The following is a 20,696-nucleotide window of genomic DNA, read 5'->3' as shown; positions in this document are numbered from 1 at the left end:
CATTATTTACTCCACATTTGCCTTGAGGCTGAATGACTGCAAAATTTAAATGGTTGCCAATTTGTCCAACCGACCACCGATCACACAATTCACAAGCGACGTGTGGGCAAAGAGTCCAAGGCCACAACAACAGGAGGAATTAGCTAGAGCAGGCTCCTATAGGGCTATAGGGCGGCTGCTCTACCACCTAAGCCAATACATAAACACGTAACAGTTGAAGCACTTGTTGCACAGAAGGCTCACTGTCTCAACTAGTATTTACTGCATACACTTGTGTGTCCGGCAAAAACGCACGCATACAGTTCGGTAACAAGCCATACTTGGCGATGTTGCTGAAATATAAAAAAAAATGACCGGACATTGCTGTCATCCCATACATTTGAAAAGGATGAATTATGTCAAGGAATGATGTCTATATTCACCCTATAACACATGTCTGCAACACCTCACAACTTCTTTATTTGCATTAGTTTTAGAAAAGTTGTGGTCACTTTGCAAAAAAACACAACTTTACAATGAAACACAACTTTAACCTCATAAGCACCTGAGTTTTTCTACTAAATCTACTAAACCTTTACTTTCGCGGCAATTCTACAATGTCAATGTCAAGCAAATATCAGTTCAGATTGTGTGGCAGTGTTTGTATTATAATAAAAGCCCAGTGAAGGATCAGCTTCCCTCCCTCTGCTGCCCTCTATTCTGTACATATATATTTGATATGGCAGGGTATACAGTGTTAAGTATACAACTATACTGTTTTTGACCCAAGGGTTTGAGAGTGCTTTATTATAGGAGGTAGAATTGTGAATAAAGCCAGTGTGTTTTCACCTACTAGTGACGGTTAGTGATGTACTTTTCTATTTACGTATTTTAAAGAACTTTGCACTAATTTCACTTCCCTCTGCTCTGTGCTCCAGGTTGATCAAGGATAAAGCGTCCCGACGAGGCGCCCTCCGAAAACAAACATGTGTGTTGTGTGTTTGTGACAGGAGTCAGACTTTACTACACATGTGACTGTGATGGAATCTCCCACTTGTTCCAGTCATCCGCTCTCCCTCCCTCCCTCCTGCTAATCAGCATTTGAAAGGCAGCTTTGACAGTGAGAAAGAAAAACTGGAGAGGGAAGGAAGAAGGGGAGGTTGTGGGGGGGGGGGTCGTGTTGGGGTGGGGGGGGTCGTTGCGAGAGGGGGGTAAGCGAAAAAGCATGAGACACGGCAGCGGCGTTAGGGAGGGACGAGAGAGGCACAGGGAGACTGAGGCGGAGGGGCTGTACAAGCATGCCTTTTATATTTACTAGTGACTGAGAGGGAGCAGCTGAAGGCACAGACAACCGGTGCGCGCGGTGGCTTTCCCAAGAGGAAATGAAAAGAGCGCTGCGAGGAGAGTAGTGAATGAGCGGGAAGAGAGAGAGGGAGAGGGAGAGAGGGGAGAGCTGGGGCGTGCGATGCCGGCTGGAGCGAGAGAGCGAGGAGAGGAGGAGAGAGAGAGGATTCACACACTGCCGGGGTCCTAATCCGAGTCCATCTCCGAAGAGCAGTGTTGGGGAAGTGAGTCCGAGAAAGAACTACATCAGACACACACACGCGCGCACACAGCCCAATAACAACACACACACACGCTTTGGTCACCGGAGTCGCCTATCCATGTGCCTGTCCCCGCGCGCGCCGGACATTGTGAAAGTGTGAAGCGAAAGGGCGGTCCTCTCCTCCACCACGCTGCTGCTGCCGCTCCCCCACCACCACCACTCCATCCGACACCTCCGTCCGTCCAGTGTTTGTTTGCTGTTTTTAGGATCCGAGCCAGTTCTGAAGAGGTGCCGTTGCCGCTGGTCGAAGAGAGGACGTGCCGGACAGGACAGAGCAAAGGGGGGGGGCATCCCGGAGAGCGAGGCGGCAGAGGAGGAGGAGGAAGAAGAAGAAGGAGAAGAAGCTGCGAAAGTGGATGAGAGCAACAGCGGCGAGTCTGCAAAGAAATGTCTGACAGGTGAGTGGAGCGAGTGTGATCTGACAACTATTTGCGTTGCGCACACTTCATACAGGCGCGCCGCAGAAACACTCCGCTGTCCCATTGGATTTTGTGATGTTGACAGATTTGTTTTTCCGTGCAAAAGTTAGCCTGCTGACTTTGATGTGTTAGTTTATTACCAATGCCTCGCAACAGCCCTTCTGATAGCCGCGTAATTACACATTTTAAATCCTCCTTAATATTTCAGATTTGACCATTTAGTTAAGAGGCGTATTTTACAGAAAAAGGCAAGATTCAGCAAAAGTGCAGACTCTTGCTTCGCGCGGTCACATTAGTTACACTGCAAGTTCTAATTATTTGATTCGAGATAATTCCACATAATTTTTCTGATTAAAAGACCCTTTCATCCCCACGTGATGGCTTCGCACCTTTCATCCGCCGCCCGCTTCTGAATTTCTCCGATTACCATTTCCTCAGCGAAAGAAAAAAAAAAAGTTCCAATCTTTGCTTTTTCAGATAAGCCAAATAATTAAGTGGCTTTATGCTTGCGCGCTGCTTGACTTTAATAATAATGGCTCTTCTCGACACGGGGATAAATGAGACGTGTGTGTGCGGGTGTGTGTGTGTGTGTGTGTGTGTGTGTGTGTGTGTGTGTGTGCGTTTCTCCACCTGCACTCGCACAATTGGTTACAGTTTAGTGCCTCAGTGGTGCTGCTGCCTGCGGGCGCGTTTCAGCAGGTGGTCCCAATCGGCAAAAAAAAACGACTGTGACGAGCGAGCAGTGTTGAACGCCGTGCAAAAAGTAAATAACAACATCAAACCAGTGCATTTCAGGCTCTCGACCAGGAATTTCTGTGTCTGGGGCTTTTGGCGGCTTTTAGTCAAAGGGAGAGCTCCGCTGAAGTAATTCTGTGATAAATGTGTGGTTTAGAGGGGTGTTAGATCTGTCCCGTGTTTGTGGATTTCCAACTATAATTCAGCCAATATTTGTGTTGTAGATAATGTACACCGTGGATTAGGGTTTGCTTTGGTTCATTGATCTTACTCTGTCCTTATGATTTGTCTGAAAGGCAAAAGTCGTAGGGCATTAATGTGGTAAATATAGATCCCTCACTCCAAACAACGACCATCATTTAATCATTTAGACGGATTTGTAGGTTTTTTTACGACTTGATGTTATAGGTTTAATGGACTGCTATCACTGCAGGTGTCTTAGAAAAGTTTGTGACTTTGCTAAACGCTTGCTCTTTCCAAATCTTTACCTTTTTCACAGTGTATTTCAGGTTAAAAGTCGTCAGTTCCCTTTCCTTTATATCAAACGGCCACCTTTGTTTTAACATTTCGTATTAAAGTATTTCTTTGCTTTGCCCCAGACCATTAAATGTGTAGAGTAAATGCTCTCGTAATAGTTTCAGATCGCTGTGACCTATCGCTATACTTTAAATTCATTGGTTTGATCTATCTGCGCACCTTTTATTTCAGAACTTGTGTCTTGTGAATTTCAAGTTCTGAAGTGAAACAAGTTTAATTACTTCCTCCAAAGTCTTATGCAAAGCTCATGTTGCTGTAATGTGAGTTAAGATAATTGTTACAGAAAAGATTTTCCGTATTGTAGGGTTTCCCAAGGTTGTCTTTCTTTAGATCAACCCACGCTCCACGCTAAACGTCTGGTATCAAAAGCGCAGCGACTAAATGAAGAGTGTTTAGCAGACTGGAGCCGACAGACACTTTAGTGACTCACTGACAGGTCCGCAGGTAGACGCCTGGCGCACGTCCCTCTTGCGCTCGCCTCTGTCTCTGTGTTGACAGACAGTTGCAGGCCGTGCTCATGCGGTGTGTCTATGTGCGAGCGTGTCTATGGCCCGCCGTGTGTATATCCCGCCAGCGTGTCTATCCGCGGGAAGTGTCTGTGCGCGTGAGGCGTGCTGACAGACAGCCACAGAAGGTGTCAGCGCAGTGTCAGGGAGATGTGTTTAGTGTCACACTCTGCTGACCTGATCTCCGCTCGGACTGTCCACTCCTGCCCCGTGTGGCTCCTTACATAACCCCCGCTGTCATTCATAGTGCGGCCTGAAGGGAGACGGCCGCGCACCCCACGCACACACACACACACACACACACACACACAAGCTCGCCCATGTGCATGTCATGTATATGCATTCTGAAAATCTCTCTTTCAACTTTCCATGTTGGGTCTGTAAATTCATCCCATCACATCAAGCGCTTGTGCCTAATTGTAGCAGCTTTTCTGGAAGTGTACAGAAGAACAAATAGCTGGGAGCGCTGAGTGGGAATATAAGTATTTGGCCAGCTTTTCCCTGCGCACCCTTGACACCTACACAACTTGTCCAACTCTTTATCAACAGTTTGACACTGGTCTGAACTCTGACTCCTGCCCCCCATGCTAATTGATGTGTCGGCATTAGCATGTGGACATCTCTCCGCTGCAGTTTGGATTGTGCTTTCAACTCCTGGCTCATGTTTGGCTGCAGCGTTTGTATGGGAGGCAGTCAGTGACCCTGTGTGCAGCGCTTCTGGCCTGTGGTTATTTGGAGGTCAGTGCTGATGTGGTCTCTGCCTACGGGAGTGATCTACCATCTTCAGTCTTATAGGAGAGTGCATGTACTTTTTTTGTGCGGCCAAAATTAGAAGTTTCTGTCGAGTTCACAAGAAACTTTGGGAGTTTTTGTGAATAGTGTGAGATAATAATGTACACTTGATTTTAATACTTTTCTCTGCCCTTTTTGTCTCTATGATTTTTTAACTCTTCTATCTTTTGAATACTTTTTTCATGCAGTCTGTCATGTGAGTTCAATTTCTCATTTTCCACAAACGCTTTAACTTTTTTTTTTTACTAGTTTTGACTTTTTTATTTGTAGAAAGAATGATTGTTTTGCTGAATTTGCTTGTAATTGCTTGCTTCTCTGCGCAGTAATTACAGCGCTTTTGTCCTCACCTCAAAGCGCATTGTTGCCGTTTATTAATCGCTGCTGCCATTCAAAAGGCACCGCTTCAAATCGGGATAAGAGTAGTTAATGAAGTTGATTTTACACCCCGTAGAGAGTACATGCTTAATAGTCGATAGCTTCATATTTTACACAGTACGGGCAAAGTTTCTTTTGTGCGGACGGGGGCCAAGGTGGACGGTAATTATGACAGGCATGGATTGCATTCTTTGCAGATCCACGCCCGAGAGGAGTGGACATCAAAGCGCACTTCACCAAAGGCCTTTGTAATAAAAGAGGAGGGAGAAGCAGGTATTGATTACCAAGGAAGAACATTAGCAAATCTCTTTCTCTCCCCCTTTTTTTTTTTCATGTGTATCTTTACTGTGCTACCCTTCCCCTGTCCAGTTCGCTTTCCCTCCATGTACGCTCCGTCCATCCCCCATCCGCTCGCCCACTAATCATTTATTTATCACTGATTTCTTTATTCCCTCAGTTTAGGGAAGGTCCGCACGGTGACTTTACAAAGGTGCCCACTCCCACAGGCTGTTTTGCAGGCCATTTCTTTAGCTCTTCCTCTTCATCAACATCGCGGTACCTGGGGGCGGGCGGGGTCATGCCGGTCCAATCTGACGCCGTATTGATTCCATTAGATAATTAATGACCCACGCGGGGGCCAGGGAGGAGCGTGGAGAGGGTTATGGGGGTAGAGGGAGAGTGTGTGTGCGGCAGTGGTGAGGGGTGGGTGGGGGGGGTTACCAAGCCCTTGAGACTTTGAGAGAACCTTGGATTGGGAATGATCCAGAGTCGCCAAGGTCAACCGCAGCCGGCGCTTCTTTACGGAAGCAGAATGCGGAATATAGGAGGCGAAGGCGAGAGAGATCTTCATGTCCAGCAGCTGTCGATTGATCAGCGGCTGAAAAATTGTACATTAAATAGTCTTTTGACTTCCAAATCCTGAGGTCCAACCAGGGCCGTAATGCATGATAAGTAGTTTTCAGCCCTCCAACCAGAATACCAAACTTCATCTCCCTGGATGCTCCAGACACTCATTTACAACTACTCAACAACATGAAAGGCCAGATAGAAAACTAGCCACATTAGATATTCTGTGCGTGTTATTTCAAACCATGTTTTCTACATCTTCCATGATATTGAACGCTGCCTGTTTGATAAAATATTATTCTCAGGAATAACTTAGATCGGCGTTGTATCTGTGCTCTCCTGCTTTTACCTCTGGTCAGAGATAATTAAAGATGGCTGGTCTGCGCGGAGATGTTAGAAAATATGAGCAGAATTTATGAGAGTAAACAGTGCCAAACAGCCGACATGAGGCTGTAAGTGCTTTGATGACTAAGTCCAACCTATGGCACTGTTTCTTTGATCTTACTTTAATTAAAAAAAGTGTAAGGATTGTTGTGTTAGGAGTGAGGTGGACGTTCGCTGGTGTGATTTCAGCATAGATGTGGTGTCATGTCCTATGAGTGTACCTCAGTGTGCACATTGACAGTCCGGGACAGCTTCTGTATTGGGCCCCAGGGGTTGAGGAGATGAGGCATAAAACAAGCATGTTCCTACCTAGGGGAGCTGGTGGCACAGCACCAGCCTATTGTCTGTCTGCGTGCCGTTTGACTTAAATGTGTTCATTTGCCTGATGCCCCTGACTCCCCGCGGGGAGGGGCGGATTTGCCGAGAGGAGGGGCGCGCTAACGAACCTCTGACAGCTGGAGGCCCTAATTAAACGTCCCTACAGAAAATAAACAGAGCACGAGCCAAGCGAGCAGCCAGAGAGAGAGCGCGCGGCAAGTATCGCCTGTGAGCATGCGCCGCAGTGGCCTCCTCTGTGCTGCTGCTGAGCCCCAGCCAAGAGAGCACGGCCCTATAGGCTAAGGGTCCCACTTATCTACATACAGCACAGTCATAAATATTCAATACTGCAGCAACACATTGAGAACACCTGCGACCGTGCTGCGAACAGGTTGATCATTTCTGTGCATCCTCAACTCAAGCCTCCTTTTGATTGGGGCATCCTTCATCCTCTGACACTTCTGACATGTCTCTGCACCGCCACGCGTGAGCGCATTAGCAGTCAAAGTGGCGGGGTCCATTTGGGCGAGTGCAATAATGGAGCGCCCAACCTGTGACAAGGTTATGAGGCTGATTGAATAATTACTGTGCAGGCCCCTGTCCATTACGCCCCTCTGTGTGCCCTGATAGAGGGAGGCGCGGCCCGAGATGAGGAGATATCTGAGACACAAAGATGGGAGGTCAGATTAGATACGCGCAGATAGGGTCAATTAAGAGATAAACATAAAACTGCGGGTGGGCGAGGGTTCACGGGACAGTGAGAATTTGGCAGGAGATGATTCCCCTCACATTCCACGGCCCCTTGTGATCTCCTTATACTGTATGTGCCCTAATTTGAAATGCAGTTATCCCGGTGTGCTGCAGGAGGTGACAGAGGTGAAGTTGTTAGACAGAGTTGCGGCGCCCTTTGCTCGACCCTATCTCCTCTTTAGTACGTGTCCAGAACAGGCTGTCAGCCCTGCATGCTGAGGCTCTTTCAGAAACATTGTTCCCTTTTACTGGAGCCTCCTACAGACAAACTATGACGAAGTTTGCCACTGAATGAGAGTAAGAGAGATAGAGTAAATCACATCTGAGTTATGTCTTGCCATAAAATCCCTGTGTGAACAGTCTGGCAAACCCTGTAAGAAAATGCGAAGTGAATTGGACACAGACTGTTTGCTCTGTGGTAAACAGCACAGTTTGTCAAGCTCTAACAGGTGGCTATTCATTCATTCATGCACTATAACAGGTGTATGCCTGTGAGATACCGTCAACCTGGGAATTATTCTGGACAGAGCACATTTTTCACCTTATTGAGATGTTAGCGAAGTGAAAGGATAATAAACAACACGAAGGAAGACTTTGAAACAGAATGAAATGTCATACACTGCAAAAAGTAATCTTGAAATAAGTGAGATTTTCATGAAATCAATTAAACCAAATTAAGTAAATTGTGCTTGATTTGAGAGCCTAATTTCAAGAGATCTGTCTATGGGGCAAGATACATTCACACTTAAATTAAGATAAAACCCCACAACAGTTTTATTTCAAGTAAATTAAGATTTTTCATCTTAGACATTAGACTCTCAATTGAAGGACAAAAGTACTTATTTCAAGAAAATGTTACTTATTTCAAGTGTTAAAAGAGTTTTTGCAGTGTAGTAGACAGTTTACACTACCCATCTCACATGAGCATAGTTAACACAATCTGCATTAAGCGCAAATAACTTTTTTTTGCCTAGTTTCTTCTGCAACCGTACTGTGAGTATGGGCCATGAACAGGTTCTATCTTTGAAACAGATCATTTCACTAGTGTAAAACTGTGATTAGTTCGCACAAGTGGCATTATCCCGTCAAACCAAGTAAAGATTGGAAAAACATCAAAGACTTTGTTTAAATAGCTGAATTTAAGTGCACAGATTACGCATTCCTCATTATCTATTGACTCACCAAGTGAAAATACCAGCACACCCTTTTGCCAGTTCAGGCCGGCCTTTATCCTCGACCTCAGACCATGTTCCAGAGGAAGTGTGAACGCCCGCTTTAATCCTCAAACACATAAATCCAGAGGTAAACGGTGACCCCATCTTCCCTTTGAATCGCCGTCCTCGCTTGCGCTCCAAGCCCTCATTGACTGCTCTTGGCTTTTGAAACCCATCCAACAAAATTTCATGCATACATTACGTGTTGTTTTAGACCGATTTGTGAAATGATATGTGCCAGACCCGCTGAGCTCCTCCTGACCCCTCTTAGCCGGGGTCAGGGTCCACATACAGTGAAATCCATTTCCCTCTGCCCTGCCAAAACTCCGCTGACTTCATTGTGCTGACCCAGCCGCGGCCAAAGACAGAGGGAGTTAAAGAGTGAGAGGCAGAGGGCATCGCAGGCCCAAGGGCATGACACCGGGGGGCTCGGGGCCACGCCAGCCCTTTAAATGTCAACACAGAGCGGAGGGAGTGATCGGAGAGGAGTATTGGCAAGATCTGGTCCAGGAGTGAGCAACAAGGGGCTGCCAGACAATGATTACAGATAGAGAGGTTTTCTATGAAGAGATCCAAGTTAGGATTTAAGGCACAGTTCTTGCCTGTTTTCTCCAGTCTGTGTCAGTGTGTGTCAGATGGTGCGGCTTATATTGTAGGGGTCTCTTACTTTTGTTTTTTTTACCTTGTGAGCTACTGTTATTTATCAAAATGGCAGAGAGGTACTGAACAATGCGACTCTGGTGGAGAGTTAGTCACAGATTTTAAGAGAATAACGTTTATTTATATTACCTAAATGTTTGCAAACAGTGTTGAGAACAAGAAGATGCATATAAGCGTATGTAGAAAAGTAGGGAGTCTTCGTTTTGGAGCATCCAGTGTTTGGAGATTCCTGCTGTAGAACAAAGACGGAATTGACCGCAGTCGTACTATTTTTCCCTTTCTCAGTTGCTTTGATTTATGAGTCAACTGACTTGTTTTGATAGATATGTATTAAATGTTTTCTTGTCCAGTTAATACTACAGTGAGGTGACTAAAGCGAGAAATGTCCTCCCCAGGGATACAAAGAAACGCAATGAGTTTTGGATGTGGTCTGCACTGACGATGAAGACAGTTTTTTTGGTAGATGTTTTATTTCAAGATTGAAATAGATAGAGCTATGTAGATAATAGATACGTTTTTAATCTCTTAACCCCCACATGAACATACATTTTCTCCACATTTTCTCCAGTTTGGCTTTAACCCAAATCTAAAAGCAAAAAAGTGGCAAAAGAGGGACAAAAACATGCCCGATCAGTTTTGCAGGTCTTTCAAATGTGGTGTCACACTGGTCTATAGGCTGCTAGACTTGGGTAAAGCTGAACTTGAAAAAATGTGCATGTGCTCGGTTAAGGCGGGTGTTGAGTGGTTAAAAAATAAAGTTATTGAAAAATCATTTTTAAATTAAATATTTTGTGCTTCAAAACTTTTCCAATATACATGGTATACTAACTCAATGTTTTTCTTTTCCTTCTCAGGTCTGATTCTGTCTCATTTCCAGCCAATCAGAGCCTTCGTTAAGAGGGGCGTTGGCGCGTAATTGGGAGAAGGATGGCGACCATGCCATTTGTTAGCGAGGGGAAGTGCGTGAGCGTGGAGTGGGACTTCCTACAAGGACTACTGGCCAAGCCTCCCACCCTGCCATGGTGAGGGCTGACGCACACCGCCTGACACCGCCTAAGCTCGCACGCATGCCCATGAATTAATGCACACAAGGTGAAATCCATGCTTGTACTTGCCAGACAAGCCGCGGAGCAACTCTCCATCAGTAATGCACAATTCACCCGCGCCTGTATTGCTCTCCTCGGTGCAACATATAACCCGCTTTGTTGCCCCGCTGCCAATCCTGTCAGAGTGGCGAATCCCCTCCCCATAGCGGGAGATTAAGTAAATTTGGCTGGAATTATTAATGGGCAGTCATTTACAAGCGGATATAAAAACTAAGCTGAATCAATGTGTGTATATTGATTGCTCTGGGTGGCTGGGGTCGAGGCGGTATAATAATGAGATGTTACAGCGGCTGGCAGCAACACGACACACGGAGGAGCACAGCGGCGCTCGCAGAAGATAGGAATACACGCTGATTAAGTTATGAACATATGTGTTATAGTGGCTCACGTCGATGCGCGCCCAGCTGGTGGCCTTTTTATGACAAGAATCAACAACACGGACACCAGGGACAATCGCCCGGGTCGTCCGCGCCTGCAGCCTCTCACCCCGGCCGCGCACACAGCCGCGCACACACTTCATTCTCGCGCGGCGCCCCTGCACAAATTGTGAAGTGGCTGTGACAACATAATTCCACCACTCAGGCCCCATTGAGGAGAGTCAATATCCAATCAGAGAGACAGGCTACCTGAGCACCGGACCCCCTCCCTCCGCTCCCCGCCACACGGCCCCTCCCTCTCCTATTGATCCCTCAATCACAGGCTCCGCTCAGCAGCCCGGGACCAGATGAGGCACACGGAACAGGGACAGGCGAGAGAGAGAGGGGTGGGGGGGGGGGGGAGAGAGAGATAGAAATATTGTGCACGCGTGTTCACGTATAGATTTTGGAGCAAATGGCATTATTAGGACTGGGCTCAGCAGATAGAAGAAAGGAGTTTGTCTGTAATTACCAGGCCATTGTGCCAAAGAGGGAGTAGAATGGAGATTGTTTCACATGAATTGCAGGGACCATTACCATTATATGTATTTAAGAAATGAGTTTTTCACGACTGATACTCGGGTCATTTATACAAGCCATGAATCAATCAACAGGTGGGCTGTAAATGGCCATTATGTGATACTCTGAACCACTTTGTTCCACTTACACTGTGCTGACGCAGACTTTTCTTGTACCGTTTTGTCCTAATTTCACCGTGCACTCTATCAATTAATTTGACTATAATTTCCATCCACCCACTATAATTTTCCTCCACTCTTGTTTTTAGTCTCCAGAACCTGCGTAAAGAGAAGTCTCGTAATGCGGCTCGTTCGCGGCGGGGCAAGGAGAACTTTGAGTTCTTCGAGTTGGCCAAAATGCTGCCACTGCCCGGCGCCATCACGAGCCAGTTGGACAAGGCCTCCGTCATCCGGCTCACCATCAGCTACCTGCACATGCGCACCTTCGCCAGTCAGGGAGACCCGCCCTGGAGCCCCCTACTGGAGGGCGACAACAACTGCAAAGGTGAGCCACGCAGTTTTTGTTGAGAAGACATCTACTTTCTATCATGGTGTGTTTTGCTTTTTGAATTGTTAGACGTGATGATGATGTCCGCTTTATTCAGGGACGAGAAGAAAGACTATGCTGTGCGATCTTTGTAAATCTGAATAGTTTAGTTGAAAATGTCCAGCTTATACCCGTCCGTACAGGCGCCACAAAGACCCAGTTCGGACAAGGACAATTATGCCGTGCAGGGAGTGACCGTGATTAGCTGCGGGTGCACACGCTGCTCATGTATGACACGTGTGACGTTGTTCCGCTGATGTGTTTGTTATAGAGAGGATGTGTTGTACGTCGGTGAACGAGGGCTACACAAAGAGGAAATATTGGTGTGCTTTGTAATGACAGAAATTAACTACATAACGAGGACAGTGTAATTATACAGTCTGTCTAATTGCTACTATTACTGAGGGGAAACAGCGCAGCTACAGTACAATTAGAGCTGTGTTTGTGTGCAGCGGCTGCCAGTTCTAGTCTCTTCTGAGATGTGAGGTTTCATGTTTGAATAAGGCTTTTCCCTGTAATACTATGTGACATGCAAGTTGCTCCGCATGTACATACCCGGTAAGTTTAAATTAAAGTGTATCATTAAAATGAATCTTTCAACAATACAGTATTAACCAAAGTACTTCTGCTCAGTGATCTGTGATGCTTTACTTCTGTGTTGTATACTGTATTGTCTAAATATTTGACTTCAGATTCCTTTAGATTTAAACATCGTTTTGTAAGTGCGGCTGTCCACATTACTTCATGTACTTAAAGTATTTTTTTCCTGATGTAAACTTCATATTAACAGAAAACTAAACTAAACCTCTTAACTCGAACCTTAACTGAGTGCATTTTCTCCAGTTCAGTTTGATCCAAATCCACACCTCATTTGAAATCTAAGACCTACAAAACTCATCTAAGTGAATCTTTTTCCACTTGTTGTCGTCAACTTTTTGAAATTTGTTCCCATCACTTTTTTGTTTGGCTTTCATCACATTTTTGTCACATTTCCAGTGCTTTTTTGGTCACTTTTTTGTCATATTTTCATCACATTTCCATTGCTTTTTGTTAACATTTTTGTCGCTCTTTTGTTGCATTTTCATCACTTTTTTGTTGCTCTTTAGTGGCTTTTTTGTCCAGTTTTTGTCGCTCTTTTGTTGCATTTTCGTCACACATTTTCGTCACTTTTGTGTTGCCTTTTTATTGCATTTTCATCCTCATTTTCATCTCATTTTTGATATTTTTTAGATATGAATGAAAACCAAATGAGAAAATGTGCTTGGTTCAGGTCGGGGTTAAGAGATTAATATCCAATGCAACAATTGTGATCTATCGCGGAGTAACTTTACCTCTATTGAAAAAAAAAAACATCCATCACATGAATTTTACCGAATACGTGTGAATTTGTATGTGCATTTAGAGAGGCACTGAGAGTCCGTGTGTACAAACAAACAATAAGCCCTTTCTGTATGTCAGCTCCCCTCACCGCCGTGGCCATGGATGCGATCTTCTGGCAGCAAATTGTTTTCCTTGTGTATTCTAGGTTTGCTCTTAGCCTTGAGAGGAAAAAAAAAAGAAGAAGAAGAAGAAAAAAAAAAGAGGCTGCTGTTTAGAGAAAGCAGGTGTGCATGAGCATCCGTTCATCCCCGCGTCTGAAACTCCCGAGTGGAATAGAAAGACAAATGTGTGGCGGACTACAATGAAAGCACTTGTTGTACAAATGTGAACCATAAACGCGCGTGTATAGGGCCTTGTCTCATCTACACGAAGGTCACGGAAAATTGTTCGCCAGCTGCCAGACACAATGAGTTGCAACACGTGCGAGCGACACCGGCTAAACTCGCGCTATCTTTTCCTGCCACGACTTTTAAAGCAATTATTTTATTTTGTACTAACAGGTCGTATAGCCAGGTCCGATTGGGGTGGTGGGGGGGGGATTGGGGGAGGCAATGCTAATTTGGACATCTGTTTGAACAAGTCTACCCACAATGCATTGGCAGGATAGTAAGTGTGATGCATGGCTTTAATTCCGTTAGTGGATTGTGGTCAGAGATTTGTCCGAGACGGAATATAAAGCGGAAAGAAGGGGGGAAAGGAGGAGAAGATACGAGGGACGTGGGCGGGGCGTGCATTCCTCCGCACTTAACTTTTCTTTTTCTTTTTTTTTTGGGGAGGGCTGGACGATGGCTAGCCAGAGGAGAGGGATGGATGGAGGCAAAAAGGGGAGGGGCCCGTGTGGCTTTTGTCTGCTTCCCACGTTTCAAAGCCAGTCTTGAAAAATGAATAGACAGAGGAAAATCAATTGCATGACCTTCACAGAGAGAGAGAGAGAGCGAGGGAGAGAGAGAGAGGGAGAGAGGGAGAGAGATTATGGAAGGTGGGAGCAAATGAATAAAGAAAAAAGGGTGAAGGGAAGGAAAAGCAGAATGACCCTTATGTTGTTCATTCCCATTTCAGGTTTGCGCATGTAGTGGATATTTGCACAGCGCGTTCAAGGACCAACCTTTTATTCGAAATCATTTATATTTCAAAACATCTCTATACCCAGTCAATTTTGCTTTGGGGGGTTGTTAGGATCTCGCTCCGTTCCCCAGTCGTTTTATAATGTGCGCAAAAACGACGATTCCAATTCGTTTCAACACCACATTATGTCTTATTTGGCCTTAGTGATTGTAGTAATTGGGAAGATAAAGAAAAGAAATTAGCGGCACTGCTGATGTGGGCAAGTTCAGAGTGGGAACGGTTTTAGCTTTACCTTGACTGAGATTTGATAGCATTGACCGCTATTGCACATAATGTATTGCAAACGCCTGTAGCAAAGTCTTCTAAATTTACTTCGTACAGTTATCTACAGAAACTCATCAATATAAAGCCAGCATGAAATCTTCTGACTTGTAAGATTTCACTTCAATATTTGACGTTAATCATCAGCAAACAGTTTAAATGCGATTCAACATCTATTTCTTAACGTTTAAATATGTGATGACGACTGTTGACTGTGTTTCTTTGGCTAATTCCCTTTCACAAGTCTCTATTTATCACCACTGATCTGTTATTGATGTACTGTATATAGAGTTCGGGAATGTGATTTCATATCGCTAAGCATTATGGGATTAACAGCAATTGTAAACTAATGGAGATTTTAAAAGTCAAAATACTGGAGTTATTGTTCACATTAACTGTGGAATTCGTAACTGTGAAAATCCATAGTTACCATGGAGATCCGCCATCTTTGCAACATATATTTCCATTGATTAACATTAGCTAAAAACAGTATAAAAAATGGAGAAAAGTTTCGTGGAACAACTCCGTAGGCTGCTGAGTTACTACTGGTAAATACATCTATGCTGTGTCCAAGTGTTTTAATGTGAATAACTCCAGTATTTTAACTTTTAAAATCTCCATTAGTTTACAATTGCCGCTAATCCCATAATGCTTAGCTATATGACATCACATTCCCGAACTCTGTTCACCTTATTCCAGAAGTTCGCGTTGGCGCCGCCATGAATTGTGCCCTCCCCTTTTCTCCTATCAGTTAATATGGGACTGGAGAAGTCCATAAAATCAGTAACTACACGAAAACAAAGCAATTTTTAGGCCGCGCAGAGAAACGGTGCAGTGTTGACTTATTGGTGCAAATGAACATTGGCCATTTTTCACAAATCAATCTACTAAACATCAGATTTGAGCTGAGAATATTTTCTGTCGTTCTCCGTTTTAAATGAACGGGCTTTCCGCCTCACTATAAACTCTGATTGAGATGAGCTTCTAATTAACTCAGGTGAATAATCGGGATATTCAGGAGGGTTTGTGAGAGCTAGAAATGCGTTTTTAGGCAACAGCGGAGATATTTTGCTCAACTACCTACAACTTTTACTTTTAAAAAAGATAACCCAGCAGATTGCACTGATGGTGGTTTAACACCTACTGGCACAGAGGTGTAGTAGTTCAAAGAAATCTAAAAACATCTCCTAGTTTTAGAACAAAAACATTTATAGAACAATTAATGAGTCCTCGGCTGTCTGGACTTTAAAGGGAACAGACTAAACACACTGGAATGAAACAAAACACAACAAATTTTCCACGAGGCATCAACATTATACTTTTCCCAAATCTAAAAGCTTCTTGAATAAAGCGTCAAAATAGCGACGAAAACAAGGACAAAACGAAACAAAAAAGTGACAAAAAAAAGTGACAAAAGAACAACAGAAACATGCCGGAAAAGCAACAATAACAAAATGGGTGACAAAAAAGTGACGACAATAAAAGCAACAAAAAGACTACGAAAACATGGCAAAAACGCAATGAAAAAAAAGCAACAAAATTGTGACAAAATTGTGCCAGATAAAAAGCAACAATAACACACCAAAAAAGGGTCAAAAATGTGGCGAAAACATGACAAAAAAACAACAAATAAAACAACGGAAACACAACAAAGAAGCGTCATGAAAAGAATGTGAAAAAACACGCTACAATCAGTTTTCTTACAAATGAGGCACTGCACTGTTGCTCTCCAGTCCAGAAGCCTTTAGATTTGGGTAAAGCTGAATTGGAGACGATGCACTCGGTTAAGGCGGGAGTTAAGAGGTTAAAAGCTACATAGCAAACGTTTTTAAATGTTTTTATTTGTTTTTACTTTATACAATCCTGCACAGATTACTTCTTTTTTGAAAACTTTGCTGTAATGGTAAATCCTTGTTGGACGTAGAGTTTATGACCATGATCTACTAATGTAAGTTTAGCTTAGTTTAGATACTGTTTAGTAAATATGAGCAGCTGGAAAAGCCTCTCTGACTCGGCACTTGGCACAGCACAATGACATGTCAGTGGCAGCAGCAGCAGCAGCAGCAGCCCAAGTGTTTTACTGTCTGTGTTCGTGAGGTCAAACATACCTCTCCACCACGCTGCCACCGCTGACATTGACTTTCATTCTGCCCCCCCCCCCCACCACAGCGTCTCTCCCCACCTCTTCATGCGCTCCTCAGCCTCTATACCTGCTCTCTAATTCAGAACGCTTAAACCAGGGCCGGGGCTTTTAAGGGAAGTTAATTGCACTCAAATTATGTCCAACCACGAATGGAGAGACAGAGGGATAGATAGAGCTCAGACGGAGCGGAGGGAGGGATGGATGTCAGAGAAGAGACGATGATGGCAGCAGAGGAGGACGCTACGATTAGGGTCACTGTTTCTTTGTGTCCGTGGAAAGGCACATTTGAATGGTACAAATTGGCTGGAGATCTGGCTCGAGTGGGCACAGCCAAACTCATAGAAATCATAGATGTGGTTTTGGCCTGTTGCTACAAATGCCGCCAGGTATTTGTCACTGAATGTTTTATGCAGATTATACAAATAAATAGTGGGGACATCATTTATGTTATGGGTTCTCGAACTTCTCACACAAAGTGTTATCTCGTTAAATATTTTACCTTCAAATACCACCAGGTCAAGATATAGATCAAATCAGGTCTAAAAGGGGTCTTAAATAGACCTAAATCAGACGTCTATGCTGTCATTAAGGATTTTTAAAGAAGCTTTGACTTATATTGACTTAATCTCTTAACCCCAGCCTGAACCGAGCACATTTTCTCCAGTTCGGCTTTACTCAAATCTAAAAGCATCTTGAAAGAAGTGTCAAAATGGCAACAAAAATGTCCGAAAAGCGAGGATGAAAACGCAAAAAAAGAAAAAGTGACAAAAAAGGATGCAACAACGCAAGGATAAAGATCCGTTTAAATCAAGTCTTGCAGGCATTAGCTTTCAAATGAGGCTTTACACTGGACTACAATTTCTATGTCAAATTGTTGTTATCATATTGTTATTTATTTTAATCTTCTTTATGCATGCCCTTATTGCCTTATAGTTTTAAAGTTTTTAGAGTTTATTTTTAACTAAAATGTAATCATATTATCTCAATTATGTGTTATATGTTTTATGTTTCTGAGAAAAATCCCTAGATTTGAACAAACAATGGCAATAAAAACAAGTCTGATTCTGGACTATTGGCTGTAAGCTTTTAGATTTGGGTAAAGCTGAGCTTATGGCAGGGGTTAAGAGGTTAAACTTACATGAAGTCAGTGGGTTGACAGCAGCTGAAAACATCTTGATTACTCATAATTAGCAACGCCTGAAGACTAATGTTCACTGATATTTGTAACATAAGATGAACAGGCGACAGGATTCTGCAAAGTTTATCAATGTCGCAGTCGGGTTTGTGAACTAACTGTACGTATTAGTTAATTGTAATTAGGGCTGGGTACATTTGCGCTTCTTTTCCCGATACCAGTACTTTAACAATCCTTTTTCTGATACCTTTACTAATATATTTGCCATCTACAGTAGAACCAGAAAGCAGAACAATAATGTGTGGAGGATCTGCAAATTTACAAAATCGGGTTCATCACCAATGTCTAAGGAAACATTGTAAAAATAGGAAAAGAAATGGTGAAAAATAGGGGGAAATAGGCAAAATAGTAATAAAATATGAGGAACAACTGGGGCACAAAAAAGAAAAAAAAATGGGGAAAACATTGGGCAAAACATAAAAAAAAAATAGGGGGAAAAAACAATAAATGGGGGAAAAAAACACATCTAAAAATCTATTATAATCAAATTTATTTGAGCTTAAACAACCAAGTTACTTCCTTTAATGCTGTCCCTGGGCCAACAACATGGAACAAACTTGGATCTAAAGATAAAAGAAATACTTTTATTTTTTCGATACCAGTAGTAACTAAACTTTTTTTCTGTTTAACGATGCCCAGCCCTAGTTAAGATTGAACTCTTGTAGTTTAGAAAAAAATGGCAGAAAGATGAGCAGAAAGAGGAAGCATTTGTGTGAAATAGGGTCCAGTGCTTGTTCGGTTCCCATGGTAACACCCTAACCTGGTTAAAAAGTTTGAACTGTGGGGGTGGAACGACCATCGGTGAGTGTGTGTCACGTTAGGGCTGGTGCAGCTCTGCGTTGAGGCGGCCATTACTCCCGGCCTTAACTGGGAGTAAATTATGTATTAGACAGAGGTATAATGAAAATCATTCAAATGAAATTTCTATCTTTTCTTCACGTTGGAACGCTGGGGGAGACCCTGTGAATTGACCTGCAAGTCAGACTATAATTAACGTGTCTGATCACTGCCTGTCCCGTCCGCTCTGCTATTCCCTCAATGAAATTAAACCTTGCAGCGAGTCCCAGGAAGCTAATGAAGAGGGAATTTGAAAGAAAAGAGCGACCCAAGATCTCGGGTGCACTCTGAAGTCCACTCTCAGGCAAGGGCACTTTGTTTCTAAACCTACATTTTAATACAAGTCTGTGAAGAAATGTTGGGAAATTGGTTCACTACAACACCCATTAAACGCGTACTGTATTTATCAGAGTCACCCACTCATGAAACAGCATCAGTTCAGTGTCTACTGTGACTGGCTGATTGTAGTGCCCCTGGCCTTGGTCCAGTTCAAGCACTTTCTTACTGACAGATTTTGATCAAACCTGGACTAATTATGTGTGAGGCATGTGCTGAAGGCAAATGTGACCTCACATAATCCACCTGCAACTCCGCTGGGCTGTACAGTATTCATTGTCATCAGCCCACAAAAAAAATATAGCGATCTAAATAGTTGCTTGAGTATTTTGAGTGATATTCCTGGTAGTTTTGTTTTAAAGGTGCCCATGCCCTTGCATCACTGAGCGGAGGTTCACAGCTCGCCTACAGAGGGATCTTTGTTCTCTGAGTGTGAGGCTCTCTCCCTTTCCTCACGTGCACACAGCCGTGCACGCGCACACAGGTCCAGTGTTTTGGTTTCCTGGCCTGCCCTATTGTCCCCTGACAGTCTTTAATAAATGCCCCTCTGTGTATTTGTGTGTGCGTGTGTGTGTTTGTGTGTAGACTCATCCGTCAGCCCCCCTGGCTTCATGTCACAACCAGTGTGACACTACTCAGCACTACTGATCGCCCAGCGTCACCTCCGCTCCTCCAGGGGAACTTCCAACACACACTCACGCAGGCTCTTTTGGGAAATGATATGCACAAACTTGCATCCTCATATGCCTGTGTTGGGGTAAGGATGTGGTGTACCCCAGGCCCACAGGGAGCTGACAGACAGCAGAGAGAGCTCCCCTCCCCCTGCTCCGGGCAGCCACTGGCTAAAGCTGAAGGGTCCCAGCACCAGAGCCTCTTTCATAGGTCTGAATGGACTGGCCTTATTTATATTCACACTCTGTCACACAGGGGGACCCCAATCTCACAATGCCACAGTGGCTTTGTCCGGCAGCTCTGTATTTATGTGTGTGTGTTGTTTAATCGGGGGCATGTTGCCACTGTGAAGTCTGTGCATGAGAATTCATTGCTGTGTGTATTCTTAAAGTGTGTGTGTGCTCTAATGGAATGCCTCCCTCTCCTATTCAGCAAACACACATCACAGGCAGCCGGCTGGCCCGTATATGTATATATATAAATATATATATATACCAGCATGTATGTGTGTGTCGCCCATCTGTGTGGACCTTACCTCTGTGTTCAGTTGTAACCCAGAGCAGCGCTTTCATTTTCCTGTCATAACGTGTATTGATTTCCCTCAGCCTTGCAGCGACACACACACATACACACACACACACACACGCCTGCAGGTATCCGATGATCCTTAAAGTCATGCACAGGAGTACACACACGTGCACATTGATATGCTTTGGTGTGTATATACACGCATAGTTTGTTTCTGCCGGATGGGGAACATTGTGCTCAAAAAAGAGCCCTGTTGGAGTGAGATTAGTTCTCCCATATGCTCCCCTTAGCGGTAGCACACAAGCCCAGTGTCACATATTCTTTTTGACATAAAACAGTAAGTACGGCTGATTGCTAAATTAATCTTCCACGTCAGCGTGGCCCCTGTGCTCCCCTTGGCTTGGAGAAAGTGATCACTCTCGCCTTCCTTAGTGTTTTCTCATTTTCCCGAGCTTACCCTTTCTGCTCTTCTCACACCTATCTCCCCCCTCTCTCCTACCTAACCACCTCC

General features: G+C 44.1%; 1 protein-coding gene across 1 annotated transcript in view; it reads left to right on the top strand.

Annotated features, from left to right (window-relative positions):
* The first annotated feature begins 1,231 nt into the window (after nt 1-1,231).
* Nucleotides 1,232-20,696, top strand: part of npas1 (neuronal PAS domain protein 1) — a 41,726-nt gene continuing 22,261 nt past the window's right edge. The window contains exons 1-3 of the mRNA XM_079556190.1: nt 1,232-1,983; nt 9,976-10,143; nt 11,431-11,666. Of these exons, the coding sequence (XP_079412316.1) occupies nt 10,049-10,143; nt 11,431-11,666 (331 nt within the window). The 5' untranslated portion in view covers nt 1,232-1,983; nt 9,976-10,048. The remainder of the gene's footprint in view (nt 1,984-9,975; nt 10,144-11,430; nt 11,667-20,696) is intronic.

Source organism: Gobius niger (assembly GCF_951799975.1).
Source record: "Gobius niger genome assembly, chromosome: 1".
NCBI classification, from domain to species: Eukaryota; Metazoa; Chordata; class Actinopteri; order Gobiiformes; family Gobiidae; genus Gobius; species Gobius niger.
Note: the sequence above shows the minus strand (reverse complement) of the source record. Positions and strands in the feature narration are given on the sequence as shown.